Genomic DNA, 23,574 nt, shown 5'->3' with positions numbered 1-23,574 from the left:
GTTCATGTTTGCACGCAGGTGTCTGTATACAAACTAGAGGCTGACATTTTTTCGGGAATCCCACGGGTCACGGGATTCCCGTGGGATTCCTGCAGGATGGGAGTCATGTTTGCTATTAATCACGGGATTTGGACGGTACAGGATAAATGGTTAACGGGAGCAGACGGGAGCGGGAATCAACCAATAGCAAAGACGACATGGTCGCCAGTTGGTGCTGCAATACATGAGTGACACTAAGTTGACACGTTTCCAGTGTCTTCTTGACGTCTGGCGGGAGATGTCAGGTGGGCTCGTACCAGTTGCCAAGAGGCTGCTAGCTATCCCCGCAACAAGTACACCTTCTGAGCGTAGCTTTAGTGTTGCGGAAAGACTGATAGAGAAGAGGCATTCTACCCTCAATCCAGAAAATGTAGATGCACTTTTGTTCCTACACAGCAACCAGTGTTGGGGAGTAACTAGTTACATGTAACGGCGTTACGTAATTTAATTACAAAATTATTGTAACTGTAATTAGTTACAGTTACTACGAAAAAATGAGTAATTAAATTACAGTTACTTATGAAATTTTTAACGATTACAAAGGGGATTACATTTGAATATTTACACGCATCAACATACAGATTTAACTGATTTCTTTCCCAAATTGCACTGACTATTCTGAGACATACCGCCCTAATAATTTCCGGGATGCGGAAATACAGTCTGGTTCGTAGAATCCAGTCATAAAACGGAATGTCTAACGCGGACGGAATATGCCACATTTTGGATGACTAAATCAAAAGTAGGTCAGTACACTTGAATCAAAACATGACATGGACTAGTGTCTGTGAATATTAAGCCCCAAAAATGCAATATATGACTTCCACATTCTGCGTGTCTGTGGAAATCAGGCGCGGACTGGACACCGGGAGAACCGGGACAATTCCCGGTGACCTGGCAGCCGATTTTGCCCCACTATTTAATATCATTATTGTATAATTGCCTGCCGAATGTACTAAAGCGATCATTTGCGAATCCGCCATTTGATAATTAAATCTCTAATAAATCATGAATTGTTAGTCATGACTCGCGCGCTCTCCGCGCCTCCGCCAAACGGTTTGGATCAGACTCAGAGTAATCAATGCGAGAGAGGGGGGGAGAATTGAGTGGACTGTGGAAGCGCACAGCTGGAGCAAAGAAGCAGAACTCCTGTTCAGGGTTTCAGGTCAGTTTCATCTGTAAAGATGCTTTTTTGTCTTAGTTATTTTATTTATTTAATCAAGTAGCAGCACGTTGCTCATCAGTCATCACTCAAAATACTATATAAGGGACATAATTATTAGGCCTATCTGTTGTAATGTTACAGTAGTAATTTAGCTGAAAAAAATTCAGATTTTTTTTATAGGTTTAGGGGGAGCTACGACAGACAACAACACAACCCTTACGAAAATTAACATTTTAATATTTAACTATAAATCCAGAGAAAATGGTTACTATTGTTTAACTGTGATAACCAAAAATGTAAAATTATTTTACAAATGTATTTATTTAAAAATAAATACAAATCCATTACTCAAGGTTATTTTACTTTTATATAGGCTAATAAAAGCATGGTTAATTTTTGTAAGGGAAAAATATGGATTATATATAGGATTTTTCTATAAAGATATTGTAGTATTGTAGAGTATTGTATTGTAAAGTATAGTTTTGTTCAATCTTGAGTATTAAAGTCATGAGAGAGATGGATAACAGGGCAAAATAAAGAAACTGAAGAGAAAAATGGAAGTGAAGGTGCAGTTCAGGAGAGAACTTTTAATTATTTTGCATGTCCCCAAATTAAAGATTTAAAATAGATAAAAAATGAATTTGAATTTGAGTTTGAGTTTTGAGTTTTGTCCATGAATTTGTTTGTATGAGTTTGAATTTTTCAGTCTGAATTTTTTTTCCCAGTCCGCCCCTCCTGTAAATTAATGGCAAAGACATGGTTTCATTTACTACACATAGGCCTACTGAAGCTCGCAGTGTTTTCAACCTCTGCTGCCTCAATATAGGAGTACACGAGCACATAAACATAATTTCTAGAACTGCTCTGTGTCACTTCATGTGCATTTTACTTATTTTGAGAAAACTATCATATACAAAGAGACAGCAGTTTAAAAAAAACACCAATGTTTAGGATTTTATTACACAGAATACGTCACATGCTTATTAGATAACTGTATTTAAGTTGATGTATATGCTTTTATTTATTATTCTTTAATTTTCACAAATTTACAAAAGTAATCAAAAAGTACTCAAAAGTAATTAGTTACATTACTTTAATAAAGTAATTGAAAAAGTTACACTACTATTACATTTTAAACAGGGTAACTTGTAATATGTAACCTATTACATTTCCAAAGTAACCTTTCCAACACTGACAGCAACATATAACTAAGATGGACTCATTATGCAAGAGCATAATTGATGAAAATCGTTAACATGTAATTAAAAAAAACTATAAATGTAAACTATAAATGTATTGTTTACTCAACAATAAATGAGTAAAATGCAGCTTTATGTGCTGTTTGGGTTTATTAAATTATTGTAGACATGGTGTGAACTATGTACTGTTTTTCTTTCATTTGCTGTCTTCCATTTTCTGGAGAAAATCTAGAAACAGGGGCTCAGCAGCTGGTCTAAAACAGGATGGAGAGCAGATTAAATTATAAATTCTATGTATTAACTTAACACTAATTGAAGAAAAAAAATATATGGGAGCGGTACAGGAGCGGGAGTCAGTTTAAACAGGAGCGGGATGGGAGTGGGAGTCAATTTACCAGGAGCGGGATGGGATGGGATTATTTTTTAAACTTTGGTCTGGGAGTGGGACGGGACAAGATTTCTTTCTATGGGAGTGGGACGGGACAGGAGTGAAAATCCACTCCCGTGTCATCCTCTAATACAAACCCAGGAAGGACATAAGAGTTAAACCAGTAACAGATCCTACTTGGCAAAATCACAGTCACAGATGCAGCATTGTGACCGTGATTTTGCAAGTAGGACGTGTTCCTGGTCAGTATCTTTTCTTGGTACTGGTACAACATTCCTGACACAGAATGACAACCTCTGTCCAATTGGTTGACACCAATGTTGTTCAAGCCCCAGCCTAAGGCTTAAGCTCTAACTGGTTGATAGGAACACTGTCTGAGCGGACTGTCTGATATTTAACAATATGTTCTTAGTAACCAAATGAGAAATAATCTGAGTATCAACTTTCACATGTAAGGCTGTAAATTCGTTGGGGCAAAAGTGTCAGGAGGAGCACAGTGAAAACCTATCTGAAAATAAGCATTATTCCTGCATTTCCATGAGGTGCTAAAATAGCATCCTTGACCTTTAAAGTGAAATCTTTTTTATTTTTAATTTTTTTAGTGCAGGTTATTGATGCAAGTTATATTTACTCACCCTGTGATTTTCAATCACAATTTCATAACTTTACATTTTGGAAAAAGTACAGACTTCTCTGTGATGGCATTCTGACAAAATGTTAAATATTCTTTCAAATTAGTTTTACTAAGTTACAGACACAGAATATAAAATAAAGGTTTGGAACAACATAATATGATGACAGAATTTTGGGATGAACTTTCCCTGTAAGGTAAAACATCAACAGGATGCTAGACATTTAGAAAATATTGTACATGTTGCTTTGGAAAAACTACAGTTTTGAAAATTAACTTGGTGCCAAGCACCAAGAGCTTAGTACAGGAGAAAACCCAAAGAACCTGGACAGGCCTTGGTCAAGAATAACAAACTTCACTTTGTACACACATAATTACATCTTCACATCTGGTAAATGTCAGCAGAGCAACACTCAAAAGAAACACAAACAAGAAAAGGATGGACTGCACTGGACTAAAGTTGCCAAGGACGGAGAAACCAAACTGAGCAATGTCTTTATCTGTAGTCCAAGGATTTACAGACCTGCTTTTTTTTAAGATTAAGTGCATTTGCACTGCTCATTCAGGCACAGAAAAGGCTATTCATAACAGTTACATATAATAGTAGTGGATCGTCACTCTACAAATCACTGAGGGGGTTTTCTTACATATTGTAGGTCAGTGTGGTCGGAAGTCTGGCTCTCTTGAAAGAGGGCATCCTTACAACTCCATACTGAGGCAAGCTCAGTTAATCCACATGGAACGTTCCAGCACAAACCTTCACAAAAAGTCAATGCTGTGTTGCCAAATTCTTGTTAAACGGCCTTGGAACATACAGGCACATCTCAATAAATTAGTTTTTAGTGAAAAAGTTAATTTATTTCAGTAATTCAACTCAAATTGCGAAACTTGTGTATTAAATAGTTTCAATGCACACAGATTGAAGTAATTTAAGTTTTTGGATATTTTAATTGTGATGATTTTGGCTCACATTTAACAAAAACCCACCAATTCACCATCTCAACAAATAAGAATACTTCATAAGACCAATAAAAAAATAAAACAACTTTTAGTGAACTGTTGGCCTTCTGGAAAGTGTGTTAATTTACTGTACATGTACTCAATACTTGGTATGGGCTCCTTTTGCTTTAATTACTGCCTCAATTCGGCGTGGCATGGAGGTGATCAGTTTGTGGCACTGCTGAGGTGATATGGAAGCCCAGGTTACTTTGACAGTGGCCTTCAGCTCATCTGCATTTTTTTGTCTCGTTTCTCATATTCCTCTTGACAATACCCCATAAATTATCTATGGGGTTTAGGTCTGGCGAGTTTTTCAAAAAACACCAGCAGATGACATAGCACCCCAAATCACCCTGTGGGAAGTCGTGGTCTGGTGGTTAGAGAGTTTGACTCCTAACCCTAGGGTTGTGGGTCCGAATCTCGGGCTGGCAATATCTGACTTGGGTGCCCTTGAGCAAGGCATTGAACCCCCAGCTGCTCCCCGGGCGCCGCATCATAAATGGCTGCCAACTGCTCAGGGTGTGTGTTCACAGTTTGTGTGTGTGTTCACTGCTCTGTGTGTGTGCACTTTGGATGGGTTAAATGCAGAGCATGAATTCTGAGTATGGGTCACCATACTTGGCTGAATGTCATGTCAAATCATCACAGACTGTGGAAACTTAACACTGGACTTCAAGCAACTTGGGCTATGAGCTTTTCCTCCAGACTCTAGGACCTTGGTTTCCAAATGAAATACAAAACTTGCTCTCATCTGAAAAGAGGAGTTTGGACCAATTGCAACAGTCCAGTTCTTATCCCTGGCCCAGGTAAGACGCGGTATGACGTGGTCTGTGGTTCAGGAGAGGCTTAACAAGAGAAATACGACAACTGTAGCCAAATTCTTTGACACGTCTGTATGCCTTGACCCCAGCCTCAGTCCATTCCTTGTGAAGTTCACTCAAATTCTTGAATCGATTTTGCTTGACAATCCTCATAAGGCCACGGTTCTCTCGGTTGGTTGTGCATCTTTTTCTTCCACACTTTTTCCTTCCACTCAATTTTTTGTCAACATGCTTGGATACAGCACTATGTGAACAGCCAGCTTCTTTGGCAATGAATGTTTGTGGCTTAAGGCGGGCGTACACGGTGCGAATTCGGATGGTCGGAAGATCGTATGTCCACTCACACGGCACGAGTGAGTTTATCTGAAAATCGTACGGACGAGATGATATACGACACGATTTTACAACCTGCGATAGGAAACCGGGACGTTTGGTCACCCTATGTGTGTGTGTTCTTGTATATGGTTTATAAATATCTGAAATAGGTATTACAATGTAAACATGGTTTGTCAGGACAATTCCTGTGCCCTCGTAAACCAAATGGCTTTAAAAAATACCATACAGTGTTTAATAGAAATTTTAAACATGCATTTTCCGTGATGGATAGAGGTAGTGTATGGGGATATACGGTATAGAATACCGTTACGTCTATGGAGAGTCCCTGTAAACTACATATGCGTGTGTGTGAGAGAGAGAGCGAGCGAGAGAGAGAGAGAGAGAGAGAACTAAAAAGGCATTGGAACACGTTGCTAGAAACATCACACAGCGCTCGCTGTTCATGTCAGACTTCAACAAGTTTATCCTCCTGGTCAATTGTCCACAATCGTCGTGGTGCTGCCGTCTTCGCCTTTCTTCTTCTGTGGTTTTCCTAGTTCGTGATTGGTCAACTTAAAATAAATCAACAAATCGGCTCGTTTAACCGCACACATGTCACGAATTCAAACCGATAGCTCACTATAAATAGCTCATTTTGTCAGATAAGCCACTCTGCTCAGCTCGTAATTCATCGCAAATTATACAAGCCGCGACCATACGAGCATACGCGATTTCCACACGATTGAAAAAAATCGCATGCGAACTCGTACGACAGCAAAAATCGCACCGTGTACGCCCGCCTTTACCCTCCTTGTGAAGGGAGTCAATGATTGTCTTCTAGACAACTGTCAGATCAGCAGTCTTCCCCATGATTGTGTAGCCTAGTGAACCAAACTGAGAGACCATTTTGAAGGCTCAGGAAATCTTTGCAGGTGTTAAGAGTTGATTAGCTGATTGGCATGTCACCATATTCTAATTTGTTGAGATAGTGAATTGGTGGGTTTTTGTTAAATGTGAGCCAAAATCATCACAATTAAAAGAACCAAAGACTTAAATTACTTCAGCCTGTGTGCATTTAATTTATTTAATACACAAGTTTCACAATTTGAGTTGAATTACTTAAATGAACTTTTCCAGGACATTCAAATTTATTGAGATGCACCTGTATTGTGACATCTTGTGGTTGTCAAACATTTACATTCATTCATTTACCAGATGCTTTTTATCCAAAGCAACTTACAATTTACAATGCTACATATGTGTGATTATGTAAATGTGATTAGTTTCACCTGTGGTAACTCCAAGGACACCTGTGTGAATTTATGAAGAACTGAGTTCATATATCCACTAAAAATTACCTAAAAAATAGCCGAACGAATTTAGAGAAGTGAAATTAGTTCTGAAAAAAAACAAAAAACAAGAACAACTTGTACAGCATGACACCACATGGTTCAATATTTTGTGATAATGACATCACAAAATATTAAATGGGGCTGCTGCAGATTGGGTATTTTTGTGTAAGCACAGGGAGGAAAGACTAGGAAGTAAAATGTACCAAGACAACACAGCTAGACGACAAGACTCATATTACGGTATGAAGGTATGAAATAAACTTTATATATACAGTGTATATTGACAGTTTTGTTCACTTTTTATTAGAGTAAACAAAATTTGTGTGTATTATTAATTTCCATATAAATCTAAGGAAAATTCAAAACTCTGAGCAAGACAGAACAACTTATTGTTTACATGTTAACACACAAAATAATTTGCCAGTCATGACACAGTGGACTTATAATGAAAATAAGTAAAATCAAGACAGCACATGCATTGCATGGCATACAAAAAGTAAAAAATAAAATAAAACAAATAAATTAATATATATGAAATTGAGAAAAAAATGAAATAATGAACAACTTCTGGTGCTCTATGTAGAGTACTGACTGTAATACTGAACATAACACCACAAATCTTGACTTTCTGTCATAATAAAGCTTTTCTTAAGTTAACATACATAGCATAGTGCACCCACGTCAAAAAACTAAAATAAATTATACATATATATATATGGCAAACACAAATAATGCAAAATAAAAGTGAACTATAATCAATTAAAAGTATGAAAACATTTGAGGCAATGTTGCCCAGACAAGCCAAAATTACATTTTGTTGGGTTTATATTTCCCACTTGTGGTCAGTCTGGGGGATTTGAAAAAGGATAAAGACCACCACCATGGACGTTGCAATCTTCACTTTTCCATCCGCTTTAAACCTGAGAACATCTTGGAGCACATCTCTCTCTCTTTGTCCAAATAGTCCTTGTAGCAGCTGTAAAAGATCAGCAGATTTATTCAGCTTTCACATTCACTCATGTACTGGAGGAAAACTTGACAAAACCATCAGATAAGAAAGACTTACAGAGCAAGCTTTTTCAGTAAGGTGTTGATGTCAGGGTCAAATGGCTTTTTCGCCTGAGCGAGTGTAAGATAATCTTGTGCCTTCTCATAGTCGCTCATTTCCAAACAGGCCTCGTTTAAAAAAAAAAAAAACGTTCTTAATATCAGATCAGTGATTCCATAAAGTCTTCCCTTTTGATAGTAAACTGAACACAAAAAATAACCTGACTGGAAGTTTCAAACCGAACCCAAGAGAAAATGCAGCATTATGATAGTTCAGTTAATTAATCAGCATATCCTGATTTTATAAAACTGTTAACTCAATTGACAGCCCTAGATTTTATATAACAATATTTATTTTACTGAAAGATTATGATCAGGTTACCAAAAAATAAATAAAAATTGAAATGACGTCACGTTGCCTAACCTGGCCGTAGCGGAAGAGCACTTTAGTGTTCTGAGGATTAATGTCCAGCACTTTCTGACCATAGCAAAGGGCCTTGTGGGGTTTCTCCAGTTTGAGGTACGAGAGTGAGAGGTTGAGCAGGAAAGGCAATTTCATTTCCTCAAGACGCTGCTTCTCTTCATCATCCAACAGCTCACGATTTTGCAAAAGTGTCATGGCCTGCACCATGGACCAAGAGTTGTGTTACACGAATGTTACATCACAGTCTATTACTAGGTTTCAAGACACATTTTCCTTCTATCTATTAACATACTCTCATATATGAGAAACTAATAAGAGAGTTAAAAGCACAGAACCTGCTTGTATCTCTCTCAAGCATCTTCATAGCGCTTCTTATTGAAGCAGAGGTTTCCAAAGCTCGCTGCGTGTCCAGTACATTCAGAAATGTGGACAGAGAAACACTGTTCTGCTCATCCTGACGTACAATGGAGAATTGATCATCTCGGACTCCACAAACAAACAAAACGAGCAAGCTAAAAGCATTCAATCTTACCATACTCAAATCCATGAATTCATCCACTTGTGCCGAGTCCATGAAGTCGAGGACTTGCACCTCATAGAGGATCGTGGCTAATGGAGGTATATGCGGGGGGCACCCAAGGTCCCCATAGGCATATTTGGGCTTGAAGAGAAAACGGGAGAACTCACCTTTCTTCATTGTAAAAAGGCCGAGCTCAAGGTCATACAAAGTAACATCTATGGGGAAAGAGGTAAGAGTGTCTCGCAGATGACATACAAGAGAATATACAGGAGAAATTTGACAATAATTATTCTAATGGGAGAATTCAGATTCCATCCTACCTCTACCAAGCTTCATCATTCGTGGATATTTAAGGTGGCTGGTTGTCTCAAATGGTGCGTCAGAGTACTCAATGAAACCAGAGAAATGAACTGTGGATGAAATGAGTTTATGAAAACCAACAAACCAAAAAGAATGTATTACATAAACGTAGATACAAAACCAAAAGTTTATTTATTATTATTTTTTTATTATTATTCATTCATTAAACACCATAACTGTCTTCAGAATTTATCAGAATTGTTTTCTTACGCACCAAATCCACATAATTAGATTGATTTCTGAAAGATCGTATTACACTTTATCATCAGACTTATAGAATACATTTTAAAATATATTAAAATAGAAAACAGATATCTCAAATTGAACAAATATTCCACACATATTACTATTTTTCTGTATTTTTTATCATATAAACACAGCCTTGTTTACATAAGACGAGTGTGTGTGTGTGTGTGTGTGTGTGTGTGTGTGTGTGTGTGCGTGTGTGTGTGTATTATATGAATCATTTATTTATGCAATATTTAACTATCATAAGAGAGAAGCTTAAACTCAACAAAACTATGTTAAATTGAGTTATTTACTTGATACGGAGGCATGCTTGGGTACGGGTGGACCTTCCCCTGCATGGACGACCTCTTTGAGAATTCCTCCATCTTCTAATATGTCAAGCCAGACGGTGGAATGGAGTCTAAGACATAACAAATATATATATATATATTAATTTATTTGAGCTGAACTTTATTTTTTTACACTTTATAACAGTTCATAAAAGATAAACTGCCATGTTTTGCAAAAAGTGAGTTAACATGAAACCCCCTTTACAAACACTTACACTGTAATACTACATCTGCCAAATAAACATTTTTTATGTTTTTTGAGAGAGAGAGAGAGAGAGAGAGTAACTTTCCATGTTTTACCATGTTATCGCAATTTTAAGTATCTTGGGGTAGCAGATAAACACTTGGCATGTGAATATGATGATTGTTCTGTATTTTGATATCTATTAAAACACCAAGGAATTACAGTCTGATATCTGATATAGATATATATATATATATAAATCATTGTTTCACTTTATGGTTTAATTCATGATTTTGTATTATGCATCTTTATTCTGTCATAAATGAATCATGTTTATTGGTTTCCAATAGGTCTTTATGTATTCAAAACCCCTGAGAGGCAGAATAATTACATGCAGCATGTTGTATACACTAATGAAGCATATCACCCTTAATTTGTCTCTGTTTTAGGATAAAATTGAGAATACCTACAGTGAGGCAGAGGAGGTGAATATTGCTATGCTGTAAAATACTAATGCCCATTTGTGTTCATTCATATAAATACGTATAACATACAAAAAGCATTATTTAGGGTATTCTGTGAAACTTAATTTGGAGTTCTGCGGCAGAATTGCAATATCAACAAAGACGTAAAGGGATAGTTCACCCAAAAATGAAAATGTGATGTTTATCTGCTTACCCCCAGGGCATCCGGGATGTAGGTGACTTTGTTTCTTAAGTAGAACACAAACAGAGATTTTTAACACAAACCATTGCAGTCTGTCAGTCTTAAAATGCAAGTGAATGGGAATCATGGCTAAAACATACAATAAAACTAAACAAAAAAATACACAAACAAAACCCAAATAAACCCTGTGGTTTGTGATGATACATTGATGTGTAAAGACACAAAACAATCGGTCTGTGCAAGAAACTGCGTTGTCAGCAGCAGGGCTTCTTCTTGTTCATCTTAATTAGGAGTGTCAATGGTACATTTGAGAGATAGGTGGCGGTAATGCACTTATAAGTTTGCGATCCGCCATAAAGTAAGAAGAATAAGAAGACGCCTCACGCACCTAATGCTGAGAACGCGCTCAGGAGAGTTCGGACATCAGAAGTAAAAAAAAAATATACAAATACTGTTCAGTTTCTTGCACAGATTGATCATTTTGTGTCTTTACACATCAGTGTATCGTTCTGAGCCGCAGGATTTAATTTAGTTTTGTTTGTGTATGTTTTTTTTTTTTTTAGTTTTATTGTATGTTTTACCCTACTGACAGTTTTCAGAATATTGTTTTTGTGATCCACAGAAGAAAGAAAGTCATACAGGTTTGGAACGTCTTGGGGTTGAGTCTATTATGATAGTTTTTTTTTTTTTTTTTTTTTACATTAACTATCCCTTTAAAAATACATTTTTAACTCAATGTTACTGAATCAATCTGCTGTTGTATTAAGACGATGAAGGTTGCACACTAAAGTTCATTAGTTCACTTTGTCATATAAACATGACTTGGCAGGAAAGGCGATCAAGAAACACATTTCCCATGAAAACTGTTTGGTATGTAAACACAAAGAGACGCAAAGCAAGGGCATTTTCTGATGTCAAGTGCAGATATCCTTTTTATTCAGTGACAAAAGGAGCGCAAATTATATATATTTGTCATGTTCTACTGAAAAGTAGATGGGTTTGATATTAGTGGTCAGAATATTGATACAAGCCATGCAATATGAATTCTACATAGAATTGACCTGCTCTGACATACTTTTCAATTTATGGAAAATACTCCAAACAAACATCCAGCTCTATTTTAATCACCTTTCTGAGTAAGCAAAAAAGATGAGAATAATAAGGGGCTGTTCACCCAGAACACATACAGTAGTGTTCCACTGCTTTACTTTTCCATTGTTTTTCCACAATATTGCACATGAGCTATGCTGTGGATAAATACGTAATTTCTGTTATAATGTCACTTATTGTCATTGTAACAGAATACAATCAAACTGCCTTTTTCTCACTCTATACAAAGTACATTTTTATTTTCAGATTCACACGTAAATGATACGATTTTTTAATGGCAACAAAATCTAGATTTTCTCTGCACGTGAAATGCAAAGCGTGAAATGTTTGAAACATTGTTGAATACTTTTTATTGAAATGTCTTAAGTGTGTGTGTGTGTGTGTGTATTTTGCACATGCAAAGAGCATGAATAAACAGCAGAGGGCACCATTTAATCTATAATTTTAAACTGCATAAATACCAGATTTTAAAGTGAACTGTCCCATTTTGTCAAGAGTGGACAAGACAAATATTTTGAAGTAAAGCACTCTAAAAGTGGTCACATGTCTAGTCCAGTAGACGTAGCCTATATATGTTTGTTTGATATTTCCAGCAACCACTTATTTATCGGTCTGTAGGCACGGCGGACACCTCAGAAGACCCTAAATCACACTAGAATCTACCCTCCATTTACTCTCAGAAAAATAGGTACAAAAACTTTTTCAAACACCTTTGCCTAATGGTCCATTCTGGTACCTAAAAGGTACAAAAGTGTAGCCTACCATTTGAAAAGGTACTGCGACAGTGACAGATTTTGTACCTGCAAAACCCACAGAACTCAAATCAAGGATGTTTATATTTCAAAATCATTGTTTGTCGTTTAATAGGTTAGAGTTTAATATTATACCTGTTTGATTCATAATATAATTTTTCCTTCTTTCTTAATTCTTTTTTTTACATCATTCATTTTACATGAAACTATCATACTGTATATCCACATCTTGCTTTATAGGATCATATAACATCAAACACCTTGTGACCCTGACACTTACAACCCTTGAATGAGTTGAATGACTCTAGGAATCATTGCACAGTATTACTTTCATGGTGTGTAAAATTTCATTTATTTTGCATTAAGGTGTTTTATGTCACCTGAATTCTATATTAAACATGACATAACTGCTGTTAACAGTGTGATACCGGCAGCAAACAACCTTCTCAGTGAACAGTGTCTCTCAAATGAAAGTACATTTTATTTCACAAAACAAAACCCTTGTGACAGATAAGGAAAGGTGCAGAATGGCTCATAACTCAAAAGAAAGTTGCAGTATGAACTGTAACAAGTCGATAAATGGATTTCAGTTTCCATTTCACAAGTTTATCAGACAATCTGTCTACTGAACAAAACGTTTTTAGAAATTCTTTCCCTTTTGACAGAACAAATTCAGGAATTTTCCATTTAACAAAAAGTAACTAAATTATTGTAGCCTAAAAGATGATCAGGGCCTTATTCCGACAGCTGCAATGATGGTCTCACCGGTATATACTTCATGAGACCTCAGGACATCTACAGATGAAACAACATAAATACCTTGAGTAACACACATCTTAGCAGCTCCTTTAGGATACTCTGAACATCTCACCACATTTTCATAGAGGTATAGTTGTTTGCAGAAGTTGAATATTGCATGGTTTCATTGTCTGGCATTACAAAGAATAAATTATAAACAAAGAGATACAACACATAACCAACTCTCATTGGTTTCTATAATAACTCTCAATATATTGCTTTCAAATTAAGCAATATCTAAAAACTAGAATACAGTGTAGTCGAAATACAGCATTTTATTTCGTGTCCACTAAAAAAAAAATCTAAAAATACTTCGGTTTTTCCCCTTTAGTGCACTATACATCATTTCCAATATATTATGAACATTTCTTATAAGTATTCTATATATTACAAAATGACGTGTAGGAACTGAGGTTATAATGAAGATTGGATACTGATTATTCTCGGCTTAAGGCATTCATTTACAAGCAGCTCTGATATCATAAATGGTAAATGTTTAAAAACAATAAACACAAAAAAAAAAACTGGTTAAGACCTCTGATTCTCTCTTAATGCTAGATTAATACTGAAGTGACAGGAACAAAGCATGTTGGAGAAATAAACAAGTTGTCTTCTTTATTACACAAAACTATCTCCAAATCCACCTAAGAAGTGAAAATATATCATTTAATTTGGCAGCTTAGTTTGACTTCCAATTGTTTGCTTTACCATCTTAACATTCGCATCAATATGTGCTTGCCCACAAAGCATTTCCTGTCTTGAAATTGTCAAGTCCAGAACTTAAGGAGGGTTTCTATGCAACCCCCTAAAATGTAATTTCAGTCACAAAAATTTAGTTTGCTTGCAAAACATTTGTTTTCTCATGAAAGTATTGTGCTTCCGAGAGAAACTTTGCATTTGCTTGCAAAAGCACTGAAATAAAGTTTATCAGGTGAATGAGAAAACAATCTTGAGGGATCAAGAGCAAGATTCAAAAGCCTCCAGAAATGAATATCACCTTATATTTCTAAACGTGAAAAACCAAAACAGTAGAATAATGGACACAAAATCCTTTTTCTTGTGATGCTGAAATATTAGGAATTTCTTTGCAAGATACATGTGATGCAACCAATCAATACAGCCATTTTTGAGATTGAGTGATGAAAAAAAAATTGGCAAAAGCACCAACATGTTCAAAAGGCTGCACAGGGATGCTCTTAAATCTTATTCAGTACAGCCACCATTGCATCTAGAGCCCATATGACTGAGGGTCCACAGCACCTGATCAAACCAAGCTATGAGCACTTGGAATGAATACATAAACATGGACCACCTGCATCTCAGGTATGAATAAAAAGTATCGCTATTTGACTAAAGTAAAGTGACTAAACCTCAACCTCAGTGCAACCCAACTGTTGGCAGCAATAGCTGGTGCAACCAACTTAACATCTCCATTGCTACAGTGATGGCTTGACCTGTTGTGTAATCAGTTTCTACAGATTAAATGGGTTAGGGAAGGTTGCATGGGTTTAGCCAATTATCTTCTTTGTCTAGACAAGTGTCTTGGTATTGCTGGCAGTTTTGTAACAGATTCACACTGACGAAGTGTCCTGATTTTCAATGGGAGTTAGCAATTAATGGCACCATGAGAGTTTTGCGCCAAATTTGTTTTTAGCAACTATGTTACTGAGTGGAGATACAATGCACCGACTACCAATAGAGAAATGCAGTGAGGACGTATTTGTGTAGGCCAGCCTGGAAGTTAGCATCACCCTGGTTCACTCGAGAAAAACCCAACAGGATTTTTCCACTGGGTTTTGGACTACTGCAAGATAATAAGTTCTGTGACCAACAAAAGTTTCTAATTGTTAAACATTTTGTTCATCATGATTATCTTTACAAATGAACACTACTTTTATGAATTTTAATTTAAATGCAAATCACAAGAAAAGAGGTGAAACAGGCTATAAACGCTTAACACCACACGGTCACATGACTTCAACGTCAACATCACTATGCTTCTGACAACTCTCTCAGTCTTTATTTAATCAACATTTTACCTAAAAGTTTGAATCATTTTCAAAGGAATGATTCTAAAAATAACGAAGCTGTAAAAGCGGAAAAGTGAGTACACAAGTTCTCCTTTTCAGAGAGATGACATTTAATATTTTCGACATTAATATAAAAAGAAAAAAGTAAATATATATATTATATCAATATTAATATTCGTCCAACTTAGCCACTTGTTAGCAACCACCTTTTTCAAGACAAATAAAAACTTCTTTTTAAGGGGGCATTATTATAGAAGCACGTTTCTGCCACTTCGTTTATATTGTATCGTTTATATTTTGCAATTCTGACTTTATAACTCGCAACTGTGAGTTTATATCATGCAATTCAGACAATTGCAATTGCGAGTTATAAAGTCAGAATTGCAAAATAAAAGTCACAATTACCCTGTTTTATTTTTTATTTAGTGGCGGAAACAGACTTCCATATATTACTGATGTATTTTTATGTTGTAAAATAAAACATGAAAATATCATGAGCTTGTGTTTGCCACGTATATTATGTCAGGCAATTAACCAAAAGCCCTTTGATTTGAGACGATGGAACCAGAAGTGTAAAAATGCTAACTCCTAGTTTCCAGTCCTACATAATATATAATCCTTGCAGCACTCTATATGACTTCCTGATGAAGGCTACGAACAACCAACAATCCACTTGTTGACCTTAGTTTCATTGTTGTCAGATTGAATGTGCCTTTAGGAATGAGTTATTGAAGTTTTAAGATAGTAAAACTAAAGCATTTCTATCAGAAGCCCCTTGAATCATGGGAAGGAATTGTCTGTGCTGGTTATTGAGGCTGTGTTTTCAGTAATCTTACATATGAATGCAAAATATCATGCAAAATACCTTAGTTATGACTGACTGGTCATTACTTTTAGATTATAATCAAAAAGTCTGTAAACCTATTGTATTGCTTGTACCAGTTTTGCAAAAAATTTTTGTAACCAGTTGAAGAGTCTGTGTGCTGAGGTCTGAGAGAATACCGTAGTGGTTAGCACCTAAAGCATGGCGATGCTTTCTGGTGTACAGTTGAGGTGTGTGGAAGTGCTGCTGCCTCCAGGTGACTTTAGACTGCGGGCACCACATCCCATTGCAACACCCTTCCCAATTCCCCCCATGATGACCGCTGACCCTGGATGATGATGTTGACTGCGCTTCATTAAGGCCGCCATCAAGGTATCACTATTGACAGTGCCAAACTCATAGGTGAAGGTGCCGTAGTACACCAGGACCAAGACCGTGAAGACCCATTCACAGATGGCTGCGGCGTGCTGCAATACAAAACTCTCATGGACGAAGAAGATACCACCTTGAATAGGAAGGGTGATGTTAAGGAAAGGGCACACTGAATATCAGCATTAATATTTTACTGGGATGTACTTTAACTTTTCTTTCTTTTTCCTATAATCGATCTTTTTTGCACTCTTAAGTGAGTGACATGACATACAGCTAAGTATGGTGACCCATACTTAGAATTCGTGCTCTGCATTTAACCCATCCAAAGTGCACACACACAGCAGTGAACACACACACACACACTGTGAACACACACCTGGAGCCGTGGGCAGCCACTATGCTGCGGCGCCTGGGGAGTCGTGCTATTGCTGGCCAGAGACTCAATCCCACAACCCTAGGGTTAGGAATCAAACTCTCTAACCACTAGGCCATGACTTCCCCAGTGTATTAGTAAAGAATTTTATTAATTATTTTGTGATATGACCCATGAACTATGAGAATTTGACATACATTTTTGTAGGACTTCACTATGGCAATTACAATAACACATTTTATAATTTTTTTGCCTTTACAACGTTGTTTAATTGCAGCACGATTTTTGTTGTTGTTGTTTTTATGACATGACGTGTAGACACGTATGGTGTTCCATACTCAGAATTTGTGCTCTGCATTTAACCCATCCAAGTGCACACACACATCAGCGAACACACACACGCACACACACACACACACATACACACAGATCAGTGGCCAGCAGGGGCGTCGCTAGTGGGGGAAAAGGGTAAGGGAGTGCATAGGGCCTAGAGGTTTGTGGGGTCCCAGCGAAGAAGTTGGGGGTTCGGTGCCTTGCTCAAGGGTCTCACCTCAGTCGTGGTATTGAGAGTGGAAGAGAGCTCTGGTTATTCTCTCCCCCACCTTCAATCCCTGCCAGTACCGAGACTCAAAACCCACGACCTTTAGGCTGAAAAATAATTAATCCAGAAGAGAGCACGAACGCAGTCCCCCATTACCATGAATTATGCAGTTGAGATTCCCATATTGGGGGAATTCGCTGGGGTCAGCACAGCTGTAGTGCAATGGCCTAGCCTCGCCCTGGGTGAACCACCTTCTTGATCATGGGGTCTCCCCTGCCAGGTAATCTACAAGTCTGTAACCCTACTGCAGTGCCTGTACCAATAATTATTTACATGTCATACAGTTTCCTATGTCTACTGTAATTAGATACTTGAAACGTGCCGATCAATGTGGGTTTACTTTGTTCTCTAGTATTGTCTGTTCGATATCTTTCTTTGTTCTTTATTTTACTACAGACGCTTTACATGAATAATTTACTTTAAAAAAAAATATTTACTTTTTCTTTGTTCTTTGCTTATAATTCATGTTCTTTATGTCACTTTACTTAATTTTTGAAATACTGAAGAAAAAAAACCCCACTGTACTTGATGGCTACTGTACATGGCAATGTTTTAATTTCTTTTTTTAAATAATGTCTGTTTATTCACTTTTTGCTGTAGTATTGAAACTGTTACTGCAACTCTTGAAATTTCACTACTATTGGTACTATGGACCACAGGAATTTTGTACTGTGAAAACCCTATTAATATACTTTTTTTTTACTGGACATATCTTTTATCTTCCACTGTTACTAGCCAATCAGTGATGTTCTCCTATAAGATGCTATATGAGAAAGTGTTTCACTCCTTGCTCAAATGAAGCCATCTAAATTAGATTTTCATGTATCAGATCATGTCTGATCTCCAGTGTTTTTTTTTTCCAGGTCAAACACAAAATAGAAACATTCATGAGCTCTTGGTAAGGATACTGAGAACAAGTGATACCAGAGCTCCTGCTGAGAGTGCCACACGCACATGAGCCATCCAGTAGTCCAGTGCTGTCTCTGCGATACGGTACGTCAGAACACACTGCAGACACACAAACAGCAAGCCGGCAGGGAACGCTACACCCGCTCCCACATAATGAAGCGTCTTGGCATGATCGACCTATAGAAGAAAATACAAAAGGAATACAAGTTCATTTAGATTTATAGAATGGGCAAAAGTTACACTTTTTTTTTTGCCTGCTCACCTGAAAGTTGCCAACCATGACCAAACCAAGGGCATTAATGCAGCCAGAGACCAAAGAACTTGTGTTGGTCCAGCAGTGATGGCTGTGTTCAATCACTTGAGCATAACGCAGCATGCACACCATAACCACTGCAGGAGCATCACACACACACAAACAAAATTACCGGTAATCTCTGGGATAGATAGAAGTATTTTAATATTGACATAAATCACACACCTTTAAACGACCGATTAGGTAATTAACTTCTTTGCGGAGTTCTTTATGCCTTTATTACATTTCAAACTGTAATTCTTACCCATAAAGGCCCCAACATTGCCAATCAAACTGAAGAGACAGCTCTCTGGTGGATAGCAACCACATTTACTGTTGAAAGAGCAGAAAATCAGATATTGGGCAACCTTTTCACAAGAAGAAGGTGGTGCAAAACAGTAATACTCAAATGAGGCATCTTCGAAATCTTCATCTTCACCTGATGAGGGGGATGTCTTGAAGAGTACAGCAGGTCTTTGGGAAGCCCCTCTTAGCCGTTTCCTCTGTACATGTCAAATTGTATGACCTATGATACAAAGAATCAAGCATGAAAGAAGAGTATGTGGGGGTTTTTGGATTTGGGATTTGAGATTAGTGTGAATTATAAAATAATAGGGTTTTTTGTTTGTTTGGTTTTTTTTTTAAACTGGTGATAGCTTCTGATAGCTTGTAAATGTATATCAATGAAATGGTTATAACATTCTAGCATGATACTTACATAAAACCCCTATAGCTCCCTGTGATATGTCTTAGCAAAATGAGTTTAAATACTTAAGTTTATGATCAAAGCCCTGTTGGTTTTATTGTGGGGGTAAAGCTTATAATGCATTGCAAAACAATGATGACTGAGAGATTTACAAATCCTCAACAGCCTAATGTATCATATTTAATATTCACATCTTAACACGATTTTTCAAAAAATAATGCATGGAGAATCAAGCAAACCTAAGTTGTTTCAGTCCGATAAGTGTAAATCCTGAAACAGTACTAACAAACTAAAAGTTATTTTTGTGTTTACTTTATAAAATCTGCAAAAATTTCACAATAAAAAGGCACATGTACCACAACCTTAAACGGCAACGTATTTAGAATTATACTAAAAGTCAATTTACTTGTTAAAAAGGGTATGTATAAACTACATTGATGTGATCACATTGATAATTAAAAGGCCAGAGAATTTGTGATATAGTAGGCTTTAAAGGGTTAACTTACCAGTTCTCAACAGGACAGACATGATGGTTCATCACTGCCATGGCGTAACTACAGAACAAAAAAAACTTAGTTTTTAAGTACATGATTTGTCTGTATATAGTTAAACAAAAAACAGTAGAGGGCTATATAAAACTGAATGTAAAACTTCTGGCTTGAACATAAACACTTACACAATCCATATCCCCGTGATGGAGAAAGCAGACAGGCTGACAGGCAGAACAATCCAGGCAGTCATTGGTCAGTCTGTGAGAGGCCTGAGACCCCAGTATGAGGGTGTGGAGGACAGGGGCAATGGAGACGCGGTGAGAGACACCAGCAAGCGAAGCCATGCAGTGGGGGGGTATGTGGACCAGTGGGGGAAACTTGGTGGTGCTCCTTCGACTACATCTGGAGACTCGCTGATTACCAACAACCAACGATATCTAGCGGAAATACAGAGAAACTGTTTATTGATTATATATTGCACATACACATTCCCATTTACATGTGTATAATCCCATTTCATTTCTAGTTCCCAGCATGCTTTGCTTCTGGCCGTCAAAAGTTAAGTGTTATTTCATGTGTTTTTGCTTAATATCATTATATTATTGTACTATAGTGTTATTTTAAGTGAGCGGCAGTTGTGTTGACAAAAATGCCTTGTTGGTGTCATAGGTCAGAGGAGAATGGGCAGACTGGTTAGAGATGATAGAAAGGCAACAGTAACTCAAATAACCACTCGTTACAACCAAGGTATACAGAATACCATCTCTGAACGCACAACACATCAAACCCTGAAGCAGATGGCCCTAACCACACTGGGTGCCGCTCCTGTCAGCTAAGAACAGGAAACATTGGCTACAATTCACACAGGCTCACCAAAATTGGACAATAGAAGATTGGAAAAACGTTGCCTGGTCTGTTGAGTCTCGATTTCTGCTGCAACATTCAGATGGTAGAGTCAGAATTTGGTGTAAAGAACATGAAAGCATGGATCCATCCTGACTTGTCTCAACAGCTCAGTCTGGTGGTGGTGGTGGTGGTGTAATGGTGTGGGGATATTTTCTTGGCACACTTTGGGCCCCTTAGTACCAACTGAGTATCGTTTAAATATCACAGCCTACCTGAGTGTTGTTGCTGACTATGTCCACCCCTTCATGACTACAGTGTACTCCTCTTCTGATGGCTACTTCCAGCAGGATAATGCACCATGTCACAAAACTCAAATCATCTCAAACTAGTTTCTTGAACATGACAATGAATTCACTTTACTCAAATGTCCTCCACAGTCACCAGATCTCCAAAGTCAACCAGATCTACAAAGGAGCACCTCTGAGATGTGGTGGAATGAGAGATTCGTATCATGGATGTGCAGTCGACAAATCTGCAGCAACTGAGTGATACTATCATGTCAGTACGCACCAAAATCTCTGAGGAATGTTTCCAACACCTTGTTGAATCTATGCCATGAAGAATAAAGGCATTCTGGAGGCAAAAGGGGGTCCAACCCGGTACTTGCAGTGTGTACCTAATAAAGTGGCCAGTGTGTTTGTGTGTATAAACTGCATGATTAGATTAGATTCAACTTTATTGTCATTCACATGTAAGGTACAAGGCAACGAAATGAGTAAATATGGGTTCAATATATTTATACACATGCAGTACCATAATCCGTTATGGTACTATTATGTTACCAAAAGATGTCAGGTAGATTTGTAATCGGTTCATCTGAGGGATGAAAGATCCCATGAAGCACAAAGTCAGATCAACAACCTGAGAGCCGCACGTACTAATAATAATGTCCCCTTCAGTCCAGATCATCCTCAATGTCACGTCAGCAAACACAGTACGACAAAACACTACATAATAAGGAAAGGTATTATGACAGTAAATAAGGAAAGGTATCATTTTTAAAGATGAAAGTCAATATCGCGTAGCTTGCAAGCTATCCAGCAGATGCTACTGCAAGTAAACAACTTTTTAAGACGCAAATATGTTTTTATATAAGTATTTATCTACCTAACGTTACATATGCATTATATGCGTTTCAACTACCGTACATTAGCGAGTCATCGTTGAAATATTGTGTTTTGATATGTAAAAGTGTGATCCTACCGCAGGCCCCGCGGCTCCCGAGCAGATGCTGCTTCTGCTGCATCTCAAGCTGATGTACAAACAGTTTTCACCAACAGATGGCGCCCCTCTCTCCCTTTGTATCTGCATGGATTATATTATTTCTAAAAGGGTTAAATGTAACATGGTGTATTTAGCTCTTAGCTACAAATAAAAAATAAAAACCTTTTCCTTATTTACATTACATTCAATTTAATAAAATAATAAAATTAGAACTCGAAGTGATTCCGTATAACTGAGCATGCTATATATATACAGTACAAACCCGATTCCAAAAAAGTTGGGACACTGTACAAATTGTGAATAAAAACAGAATGCAATGATGTGGAAGTTTCTTTTTATTCAGAATACAACATGGATGTAATATCAAATGTTTAAACTGAGAAAATGTATCATTTTAAGGGAAAAATACGTTGATTTTAAATTTCATGGCATCAGCACATTTCAAAAAAGTTGGGACAAGGCCATGTTTACCACTGTGTTGCATCCCCTCTTCTTTTTATAACAGTCTGCAAATGTCTGGGGACTGAGGAGACATGTTGCTCAAGTTTAGGAATAGGAATGTTGTCCCATTCTTGTGTAATACAGGCATCTAGTTGCTCAAATGCGGTCTTCCTCTTTATGATGCGCCAAGTGTTTTCAATGGGTGAAAGATCTGGACTGCAGGCTGGCCATTTCAGTACCCGGATCCTTCTTCTACGCAGCCATGATGTTGTAATTGATGCAGTATGTGGTCTGGCATTGTCATGTTGGAAAATGCAAGGTCTTCCCTGAAAGAGACGACGTCTGGATGGGAGCATATGTTGTTCTAGAACTTGGATATACCTTTCAGCATTGATGGTGCCTTTCCAGATGTGTAAGCTGCCCAAGCCACACACACTCATGCAAACCCATACCATCAGAGATGCAGACTTCTGAACTGAGCGCTGATAACAACTTGGGTTGTCCTTGTCCTCTTTAGTCTGGATGACATGGCGTCCCAGTTTTCCAAAAATAACTTCAAATTTTGCTTCGCCTGACCACAGAACAGTTTTCCACTTTGCCACTGCCTTGGCCCTGAGAAAACACCTGCACTTCTGGATCATGTTTAGATATGGCTTCTTTTTTGACCTATATAGTTTTAGCCGGCAACGGCAAATAGCAGGGTGGATTGTGTTCACCAACAATGTTTTCTGGAAGTGTCCCTGAGCCCATGTTGTGATTTCCATTACATTAGCATTCCTGTATGTGATGCAGTGCCGTCTAAGGGCCCGAAGATCACGGGCATCCAGTATGGTTTTCCGGCCTTGACCCTTACGCACAGAGATTGTTCCAGATTCTTTGAATCTTTGCATGATATTATGCACTGTAGATGATGATGATGATAACTAAGAAACTCCTTTCTGATATTTGCGTACATTGGGGGAATTGGTGATCCTCTACCCATCTTGACTTCTGAGAGTCACTGCCACTCTGAGACGCTCTTTTTATGCTCAATCATGTTGCCAGTTGACCTAATAAGT

General features: G+C 37.5%; 1 protein-coding gene, 1 non-coding gene and 1 pseudogene across 2 annotated transcripts; all 3 read right to left on the bottom strand.

Moving 5' to 3' along the window:
• Positions 1 to 7,138: 7,138 nt before the first annotated feature.
• LOC132130015 (inactive peptidyl-prolyl cis-trans isomerase FKBP6-like) lies at positions 7,139 to 10,141 on the bottom strand (annotated as a pseudogene).
• A 5,981-nt stretch (positions 10,142 to 16,122) lies between these two features.
• tmem150ab (transmembrane protein 150Ab) lies at positions 16,123 to 23,532 on the bottom strand. Its single transcript, XM_059541083.1, has 9 exons — positions 23,284 to 23,532; positions 22,055 to 22,316; positions 20,131 to 20,382; positions 19,961 to 20,008; positions 19,188 to 19,274; positions 19,014 to 19,081; positions 18,719 to 18,846; positions 18,456 to 18,633; positions 16,123 to 16,706 (listed from the first exon to the last, which is right to left on the bottom strand). The coding sequence occupies exons 3-9, from the start codon at positions 20,193 to 20,195 to the stop codon at positions 16,396 to 16,398; spliced, it is 885 nt and encodes a 294-aa protein (XP_059397066.1). The 5' UTR covers positions 20,196 to 20,382; positions 22,055 to 22,316; positions 23,284 to 23,532; the 3' UTR covers positions 16,123 to 16,395.
• LOC132140124 (U1 spliceosomal RNA) lies at positions 17,612 to 17,775 on the bottom strand. Its single transcript, XR_009433718.1, has one exon. It is a non-coding gene; the product is annotated as a U1 spliceosomal RNA (small nuclear RNA).
• Positions 23,533 to 23,574: the final 42 nt, after the last annotated feature.

Source organism: Carassius carassius, chromosome 4 (genome assembly GCF_963082965.1).
Source record: "Carassius carassius chromosome 4, fCarCar2.1, whole genome shotgun sequence".
Lineage (NCBI taxonomy): Eukaryota > Metazoa > Chordata > Actinopteri > Cypriniformes > Cyprinidae > Carassius > Carassius carassius.
This window is presented reverse-complemented; position numbering and strand designations above follow the sequence as displayed.

Excerpts from the sequence above, each read along its gene's own strand:
- tmem150ab (XM_059541083.1), bottom strand. The coding sequence starts at position 20,195 with ATGACTGCCTGGATTGTTCTGCCTGTCAGCCTGTCTGCTTTCTCCATC. Across the intron at positions 18,847-19,013 it reads CAATGTTGGGGCCTTTATGG|TGGTTATGGTGTGCATGCTG; the intron begins GTAAGAATTACA and ends ATGCTCCTGCAG. Across the intron at positions 16,707-18,455 it reads TCTGGTATCACTTGTTCTCA|GTGGTATCTTCTTCGTCCAT; the intron begins GTATCCTTACCA and ends TTCCTATTCAAG.